This window comes from Melanostigma gelatinosum (genome assembly GCF_949748355.1).
Source record: "Melanostigma gelatinosum genome assembly, chromosome: 18".
In the NCBI taxonomy this organism is placed as follows: domain Eukaryota; kingdom Metazoa; phylum Chordata; class Actinopteri; order Perciformes; family Zoarcidae; genus Melanostigma; species Melanostigma gelatinosum.
This window is the reverse complement of record NC_136651.1, coordinates 9397101-9406701: the sequence shown is the minus strand read 5'-3', so window position 1 is coordinate 9406701 and position 9601 is coordinate 9397101. Positions and strand designations below refer to the sequence as shown.

Sequence of the window (9601 nt, the reverse complement as noted above, 5' to 3'; positions counted from 1 at the left end):
CCTGTGTACATGAGTGTGTGTGTGTGTGTGTGTCAGTGTGTGTGTTTCTGCGTGTTTTTTTGCCTCCGGAGGGATGTGCTTCTATATAAAAAGAGTTGGCTTCTCTTGCAGTTAGTTTTCCTGGCTTGGCTCAGTAAAGCGTGAGTCAGAAGGGTGGTGATGTCACATGAAGTCTGAAGACATTTGGCAAAGCACCCAACAGGGGAGAGGGGGAGGGGAGAGGGGGGAGGTAGGCCGGCAAAGCCAAGGTGGAAGAAAGCAGGAACCACGCGAAGGTGATTGACAAGGAAGGGGGGGGGGGGTGTTGAAATCTCATCAGCTGTCGGGGTTCAGCTGTGTTTCGATGTCAACTCGACAGATCGGACACTTCCTGCTGGTGGCCAGCCATTGGTCCACGCAGCCCTGGTGGAAGAGGTGCATGCAGGGCAATCTCCTGGAGGACAGAGAGACAGAGAGAGACAAAGTCAATGTTGAGTCTGGCATGTGCTTGCAAAGAAACTTCTGAAACCAACAGGGAGTTCATTTTGTTCATTCAGGCACGCAGAGGCAACTTCTGTCCAGTCATCAATCCCACATGCCTCTCTGACAGCTGAGACTCCACATGCTGTAATCTGACCTCATCACGGGACACGGGTCTTATCCCCTGAATTTCACAGCCCCAACTTGGTTTTAAACACATGTGTAGGTGCAACAATTTGGAAAATAGTTGATTTCAGGCTGAGTTATATAAAAAAGGCAGACTTCTCTCGTATCTGTCTGTTAAATGGGAAGCGAGAGCCGGCACCTGGTTAGCTTAGCTTAGCGCAAAGACTGGAAACAGGAGGTTACACCTCGTCTGTCTGTAACAAAATCTGGCTACCAATTGTCTTAACTATTGTTGTGACGACTGTTTCAAGCTGAGTCGGGCAGAACAAAGTTGGACGGGTTGTGATTTGGAGTGACCCTGTATGTCTAATGTGAGCAACAGGGAAGATCTAGCTACCAGTTAATGGTTTGTGATTTAGCATTTAGCTCATTTATTTCACAGCGACAGGTTGACTGAGTCGAGAAGTCCATCCATTTTTAATCATTAGTTCATTTATTTAAAAGGAGAAATATGAGAAGATCAAAACCACTCTCATATTCAACATGGTATCAGTCTAACTCTCCGCCATCAAGCAAATGAGCGTAATTCCCAAATTGTTTTTGTGGGAAAGAAAGTAGGATTGTGGGAGCTACGAAGCGTTTCTGACCTGACGTCCTCCGCGTCCTCCAGCATGGACAAACAGATGGTGCATTTCTCGTCCACGTCTGTTTCCTCCTCCTCCCCGATCTTCAGCAGCAGGGGCTTTCTCTGTTAGCAGGTCAGGTTACACAGAGACGAAAGGTAGGCTCAGAAAAGAGAATACAAAGAAGTGTGAATGTGTTTAATCGTGTAGGTCTCTGTGTGTTACGCCTTACCTTCTTGTATTTGTGTGGAAAGGTGAACCGCTCTATGGTTGTCTGAACCGCTCCTCTGCTGACACTCCCCAGACGGTCCTCCAGCTGCAACAACTCCTGGGGTAAATTGGACATCCAGTTGAGATTAGTATAAAGAAGAAGGAAACAAATAGTAATAATAACAATAAAACAGCTGGTAAACGGACCTCCGGTGAGATGGTTTTCAGGGTTAAGAATGAATTTAGGAGCCTGCATTTTAGGAACGGGTTTACCTCATAACTTTCTCGCACAGCGGTGGCGTGCCTCGAAGGATTCAGACTTTGCAGTGCCAGCAGGTGCAGCTGGGGGTACGGGTAGTTTCTGATTTCATGCACGACCTAACAAAAGAGAACTCGTCATCACATTACAGGAATGCCAGTTTTCTCCATTGTTTTAATCCATTGTTAGAAACAAAAGCAAGACTCATTTTTGAGAATACTGAAGATGAACAAACAACAAAACTGTTTCTCTTTTCAAGACACCAAAAGCAGTTGGCAGAGGTGGATCAAATCGATGGAGCAAAACCTAAACGTACAGGTTAAGATATCTATGATGCACAGGACAACTTAATGATCAAACATACCACTTGTGCAGAGGATGTGTTCCTGGGGAAGTGGTGCATTCGAGGGGAGGCCAGGTAATGCTGATAGTGCTGTGGTAGCTGCTGGAGCTGATACTGGTGGTGAGGGAGGCCGGCATCAACGCTGAGATCCCTGCAGGCAGACAGACAGGCGAATAAATCAACATCATCGCCCTCGCGAGGCACCGTGACAGACAGACAGACGGGTGCAGCGATAACAGGCCGTGATCGTGTCTCTGCTCTGCGGGACTCTCGTTAACCTCGGACGGTGACCTACCAGTCGGTGCCCTCGGCCAGGTACCGCTGCTGCTGTGTCATTTGCTGGGGAACGTGGAGGGGAGGGGAGAACTCATAGCCTGAGCGCAGTCGGTGAGGGTTCAGGGGAATACGCTCCTGGGTTCTTCTGCAATGAGATGAAGATAAGATTAAATGCCTGTCTTAGTGTTTCGTCTGTCTGCGTCTATACTTGCATGCAGGCGGCGGTGGTTCTACCTGGAGTGCGGGAGGATCCTGCGGTGCTGGGCTTCAAGGAGCTGCTGCTGGATGAGGTATTGCTGGTGTAAGGCCTGAGGTAGGAATGGAGGCCCCGGCACATCCTGGAACTGAGGGCGTGCAGGCAGGGCAGTGAGGGGCGGGTGGTGTGCCGGCGGCAGGTGGGGGGCAAGGCCGGTCTGAGGCGGCTGGCTGCCGTGTCCCAGAGGGAACTCTGCTGAGATGGGCGCCTGGGGAGCGCCCAGGTGAAAGTGTCGGCAGGAGGTAGCATGGCTGTGTTGATGCCTGGTGAAGTGCGCTCCTACGGGTAAATAAATGCAAGTGGTCAGGAATGAACCCGATAGGCCCGGGGTCACTCTCACTCAGACAGACAGACGCTACAGAGAAACCCAGACGAACCAGTGACGAGTACGCACCGAGGCAAGCGCTCTCTGGCCTCCTCACCCACACACACACACACAAACCAATCACACAGAGAGAACATGAAAATAGGAGAGCACTGACACAGGAAGGGACAAGACAAGACAGACAAAACAGCAGATGGAGTACACAGACATTGAGGCCCCTGTGAAGCACCATCTAAACCCACACACAGATTGCGCCCAATGGCCGGCCTCTCCACTTGCCATAGCTCAGCCGGCAGGACGGATGGATCCTCACTAACAGCCCGGTGTGCTCCCGAGAAGATCTACAGCACCGAGGGGTTGCCTCTGGTCCACTGCTAGTCAATTGAATGGATTCGGGCTGTGTATTATGTCTGCCGTTTGAAGGAACACATCTTTAACTGATTTCTCATTCATAACCCTCCACAGCAACTGAGGCGGGTTCAAAGGATTCACCGCCTCCCTTTCTACCCCCCCACCACACCCCCACCCTTTCTATCAGAGGTGGAGGAGACATGAGATTGTGTGCTAGTCCCACTGAATCACCTCGGCATCAAGTTGCACAAGACAATCAATACTAATTACTCCGAGCTCAGATAAAGGAGGGCCGGGAGGAGGGGACGAGGTGGGGGCCAACAGTTACTACTCCAGCTGCCCATTACAGCGCTCTAGCTTTCTGGAACAGGAAGCAGACAGCAGGCTGGGGGGGGACTGTAGATAATGAAGTACCGGAGCATTGTGTGTTTGCTTGGTTAGGAAGAACGAATTGTCTCATCTACTGTTGTGTCAGCAGAGTCAGGCAGATTAAAGCAGGACGTGTAAAACGGTAATATGGAGCGACAATGTACGTCTAACATGAAGAGGGGAGGTCATTTAGCTGTCAGTTGATGGTCTGGGATACATTCAGCAAGTGCTGACTAATCTATTTTACAGTTGACGGTTCACTGCTAATTATTAAGTCTATAACATTTTGGTTATATGCATATTCACTTTCTCTCTGTAAGAGTTGAAGATTGATACTCTGATTACCACTAATGAACTTATTGTATGTTGGTTGTTTAATCTGTACAAACACTGAAGCACTGTTGTCGTTCTATGGGGCTTTAGATGGAGGACTATATCTTGGCTTTAGTAAGTTGCCTGCGGAGACGTTTCTGGTCCCAGCCGAGAAATAGTCACTTCAGTTATTGTATACATTAAAAACACGAGATGCAATGTGTTGATCAGGGAGCGTTCATTACTTTTGCAGAGCCAGACGAGCTCCTCCTCGTCTTTGTGCTGTAAACTAAGCTGCTCACCGGTGGCTGGATTTTGCCTTTATGTTTTAAAATGAGAGTGGTATCAATCTCCACCAGAAGGCAAATAAGCATATTTCCCAAAATGTCAAACAATTCCTTTAATTGTTGCTTATACGACATGTTTGCATGGCTGTTGTTTTGCTCCGCTGCGTACAACCTTGGGACATGGGAAGCCGGTGAACCTTGAGAGCCTCAAGCAAACCGAAAACAATATTTGGCACGAGGAAGTAGAGCAGAAATGGCAAAAGGGCAGAACATCACTTTTGTATGAAGCCCGTGACCCTGCAAGAGTGGACTCAGAGTGAAGCTTCAAGTAAATATCAAATGAATTGTCTCTGGGCTCTTTCACAGCATGAACTGCTGACATTAATATTTGACATATTGCAGTGCTGCCAGCAACAAGCCCCCGATGTTGTTGTTGTTGTTACATCGCTGCTTCAGACTTTGACTTTCAGATACAACAGGCCTGATTGGTGCAGAACAAACCCCCCACCACACACACACACACACACACACTCATACATCCACCTCTCCCGCTGCACAGGCAGCCCCTCCCCCACGGTTTAGCTGCGGCATGGTGTCCCTACGTGAGCGACGGCCCGTAAGCCCTGCCCAGCCGCGACTGCAGCAGTCTGACATCAAACCTGTCTCCCCCACCCCACCCCACCCCCCTTCCATCACTGCAGCTTTACCATCGCACCTCCCCTCTAACATAATCCTGTCTTCTGCGGTGGTCCTCCATCATGTGACACTGTGAGCCCAGTGTATGCAGTTTTCACCCCCCCCCCCCCTCATGGCCACACCAGCTGATGTCACTGATTGGCACCACTGCCAATCAGAGTGAGGGACTGATGAGTGGAATCAGCTTGCATGTTGCTCAGCTGGCCTGGAAAGCTGCACACAAATGGCAACATGGCACACCACTCACTGGCCTTGATGCGAAACATCAGCACGGTGGAAGACAAAGCATTCGATATTAAAGTGGTCTGTAGCAAGGCAGCCACTGTGAAACAACTTGTGCGTTACAGCTGTTGAGTTCTTTAAAAGTGTGTCGCTGTGGTCGCAGGAGAAACACGGCTGTGTCTCAGACGCACCTTGTGTCGGCATGTAAATAACTCTCGGCTATATCCGACACGGTGAACAGATGTAAGGCTCGAGTGGCTGCAGCGGGACGGCAAGAAGTCCCAGGCTTTAAAACTGCAAATGTAATTTACAAGTGCTGAATACGTTAGAATGGAGTGACACCAAGAGTCTGTGCTGCATGTTGTTGACCAGTCTACCCACTTTTAAAGTGTTCACAGAAGGAAAGGCTTGTTCATGCATTGTTTAAAGTGAGAGCAGCTTTCAAACCCAAATGCACTCAAAAAATCTTAAGAGGAAAAATGAGAATTTAAGGTCTAATAGACATTTAGAACTTGTGTAATTAAAGACTTGGAAGACCACAAGTTACATTACTATCTTATAGTAACAAAAAGCCTTTACATGACTGACTTCCTGCAATAAACAATCTAAACTTGTGCTGTTATCACAAGCTACGAAGGAATTACTGTTTACAGGAATATATATGTAAAACCAACTGCTTCTCTGATTGTATTTGGATAACTGTGTCAAGGTCTGTTCTACTATTACCATGAGAAGGACGAGACGAATGAGGCCAATGTTACAACATTCCACACATGCAAAGACAAAATGCTGCACAGATGAAATATTTCTTTATGGTTATTGAACTGAATAGATATATTATTATGCTACACATTTGGAGACTGTTGACAGTTGTACAGTTAGATGAGAAGATCTATACCGCTCTTGTTTAATCCATACAGCAATTATTGTTGGTAATGTGCACATAAACCCTCGTACATCATTTTACCCCTCGTTTTTTTGCATGAGTGACAAACGGGATATAACGTGTTAATCAGTGAGCTTTAGAGGCGCTGGTATCTTTGTTGCCTTTAGACAGACCAGTCTAGCTGTTTCTCAGTCTTTATGCTAAGCTAAGCTAACCAGCTGCTGGCCGAGCATCATCTAACTCTGCCAGAGAGCAAATAAGATTTCCCTAAGTGGTGACTTCTTCCTTTAATAACCAGTGTTTAATGTAATGAGGAGAGATTTCTAAGTTATTTTTGTTGTAAGAACCCATGCGGTCAATACCTCGAGGTATAGCTGGGCGGTATCAAATACCATGAGATGGTATTGTTTTTGTACCGTGGTGTACACAAGTTTGTTTTTGTTGTATTAGACTATTTCAGGGAATGATGCAAATACATTTTGTATGATTTTTGCGTGATTATCCCCAAAAAAAAGCACTTAGTTTTCACACAAATTGACTGTGACCAAATATATTGACATCTAAAAACAAAATGATATATATACCTAGACAGATGATTGTATCCATATCGCCCAAAGTTGTTCCAACGTTAACTCCTCACCAGTGATCACCAATGATGAGGTTTAGGCTGCGCTTTGTTTTGTAAACAGTGTATGGAGGAGGAAATGACGGCGTGTAACATTAAAGATCAATGCTGTTGTGTTTCAGTTACAACATGCTTTTGTTATTCTTTCTTTATAGAAAATGTGGCTGCCCCTACTCCGAAGTAAGCAGAGGATCGGCTTGAAACTCTGTCAAAGACAGCTGAGAAATGAGAGCACATAGAGAGTGAGGGGACCGTCTCAGTGACAGCACAGTGTGGAGGGAGGAGGGGAGGAACACATGGAAATCAGCAAAAAGCACACTGAAGGTTAGAAAGAAAACTACAGTCTTTATTGGAAAATATTAGTATGTGTGGCACTGTGTGATAATAGTCATATATCGTTATATATAACCATAATACCATGCAAATAAAGACCAAAGGCAAGGCCCGACCATGCTCTCTGTAGGGTTAACAGAACAGAAGCAGCATCCAATGAGTAGATGTGTATGCTTACAGCACATTTCAGTATAGCAGGGACATCTCTACACAAAGTTTACATTGGAATCTGCTGTTCAATGTGGAAAAACAAAAAGTATAAAATGACCATGCATTAGGATCTAATACAAGAACATAAGGTAGAAAACCACAACCAAAGAATAAGACATTTTCATTCTAAAAAGGAGCTCTACAGCAGTGCAGGATATACACATCCCTGTAAAATGGATAGCATTCTGGAGGTGTCTGAGGAGGGGGTGGAGGGGCTGTGATTGATAGTGGGGGATTTTCAAAATGGCAAGATGAGTTAGACTGGAGTCTAGTCAATTGATTGTTACTGATTAAATCAATTCAGCTAGCAGGAACAAAGGCTTTCATACACGAATAGGATTATGGTGAGCCGTTTGGACGCCGCTATAACAGGTGCAGTGGACCATCAGAGGTGAAACTCAAACTACATGTGTCGGCCAATTGGGTGAATGTTAGGATAGCCGGATTATCGGTCAAAAAAAGTGATCATACAAGTGCTTTATTGACTACAAAAGCTGGTACAATGCACCTTTCGCTAATAGGGGATGGAGACAAAATTGGAGTTCGATCAAGCCTGGCTGTAATCGAATCTGGGAGGTGTGTGGGGTGGGGGGGGGGGGAATCAAAATGTATCCACTTTACAGAAATTTACAGCAGAATGTAGTCTATCCACACTGAATGGGAGAATCACAATGACAGTTTGTAGTAAAATCTAACGCTACAATGGGTTATTCACTGAAGAGCAACATGACAGCTTTAAATAAAGACAAACTGCTTTCTACAGAAAAGGTGTTATTCTTTAGTCTGTTACACAGAAGGATACGGTATGAGTGGGAACTCTGTTTTTTTTTGTTTTTTTTAATGCCAATGTCGTCTTCAGATGGAAAGAGGAAATGAGGAAGAAGGGGGTTCACAATACAGCTAGATGCAGAGAACAGGCAGAGGCTACGGCAGACAGCAGCAGATGATCGTTAGCTACACAATGGAGGGGGACAAAGGTCTGAGAAATGCGGAATGTAGAGCCAGCCTCGATACTATGGAACAGGAAAAAAGAACACAAATAAAAGCACAATGAAATCATTGGTGCTACTGCATGTAGTTTTAACAATGCACGTCAAACTATTACCACTACTATTATAATTACATAACACAGATAGCCTACCGCAATGGAGGATGATTAGAGCTAGTAGGCCTAATTCAGTGATTACTCATATTTCTGTTAATTTTAGATTTTTACTGCACCTGCGCCGCAATTTGCAGGTTTTCATTTGACGCTTTTTTTATTTTTTAATCGCACACACGTTTCGAGGTTTAAGGCAAAATGCCACCATTTTATACCGTTTTTAAAATAGCCATTAATATTAACTACGGCCATCACGCTACCTGTGTTTTATGGGAAGAGCACTTAATTGAAGCTAACTCTGGGTTAAAAAAAAATGAGCGCAGGAGATGAACACACTCCATGCATGTTGCACACAAAGGGACACGCATCCCTTGTCATGTTATCGGTTGTCAGCTTCAATTCAGATACTTGCTTTGGCACCAAATTAAAGACAAAAAGCTGTGGACGTTTATTAGCTAAAGCTAGTATACTATGTCTGTATATGAAGCTACTGGTATTGTTCAGTAACGTTAGCTTAGCGGTGACTGCACACAAAAAAAAATGCCCCGCTGCAAACGCACGTAAACACCACGCAGTGGGAGATAAACCAGCTGAGGATAAAAGAGAAGCCATTTGACAGCTGCTGTCATTTTGGTGCGTTTAACGAACCCTGAAACGTCCTAAAAAACAAACGTCCATTTCCTCTTATCTAACATTAAATGTCTTAAGTCACACTAACCACGCTTTAACGGTCTCTGACGCGACGCTACGGTTAGCACAAAGGCTAATTAATGTTGTCTACGCTCGACTGTCGCTATTATGCTGGCTTGCGTTTTTTTTTTTTTTTTTTTTTTTTTTGTTGCTAGCAGGTGTCAGCTCTGTTTACATCATTTGAGGACATTTAAAAAGAAGGAAAAGCCGAGAAATTTGTTAGGGTTAGGATAAGAAGATATATCGAGATAGTCATACCTCTATTTCTAACTGAGCCGAAGACGGGGAGAACCAGATATCCAACATGTACTAACACCATCCTGGGTCCTTCTTTGTTGTGTGGGTAGCCAGTGAGACAGATGGTCCATGGAAATGATCCCCTCCAGTCCTCTGCACATTCAAACGGACAGACACACACAGACGCGAGCGACCAATCACTGGAGCCCTCCGATCAGGACCCTCCGGCACTGACACCCCGCTCCACCAATGGGATGTCTGCGTTCTGGAAAGCCCCGCCCCCATGACTGAACCAATCAGCCCCTGATAAGGTACTGTAAACTTAACTTGGTAGAGCGGCTTTCTTGTCGGTGACCCTCAAATAGACATCTGGTTAGATGTCACCCCAGCGAGCCACATTATTT

General features: G+C 45.6%; 1 protein-coding gene across 2 annotated transcripts; it reads right to left on the bottom strand.

The window, feature by feature from the left end:
- Positions 1–315: 315 nt before the first annotated feature.
- Positions 316–9313, bottom strand: ark2ca (arkadia (RNF111) C-terminal like ring finger ubiquitin ligase 2Ca; the record flags this gene model as incomplete). Of its 2 annotated transcripts, none has more annotated exons than XM_079289512.1 (8): positions 9219–9313; positions 2531–2831; positions 2316–2441; positions 2042–2171; positions 1692–1796; positions 1441–1533; positions 1233–1333; positions 316–433 (listed from the first exon to the last, which is right to left on the bottom strand). In XM_079289512.1, exons 1-8 carry the CDS (start codon positions 9277–9279, stop codon positions 316–318), a joined length of 1035 nt encoding a protein of 344 aa, XP_079145638.1. In that variant the 5' UTR covers positions 9280–9313. The 2 variants fall into 2 exon arrangements, with proteins under 2 accessions (XP_079145638.1, XP_079145637.1); XM_079289511.1 differs by lacking the exon at positions 9219–9313 and adding an exon at positions 6585–6739.
- Between the last annotated feature and the right edge of the window lie 288 nt (positions 9314–9601).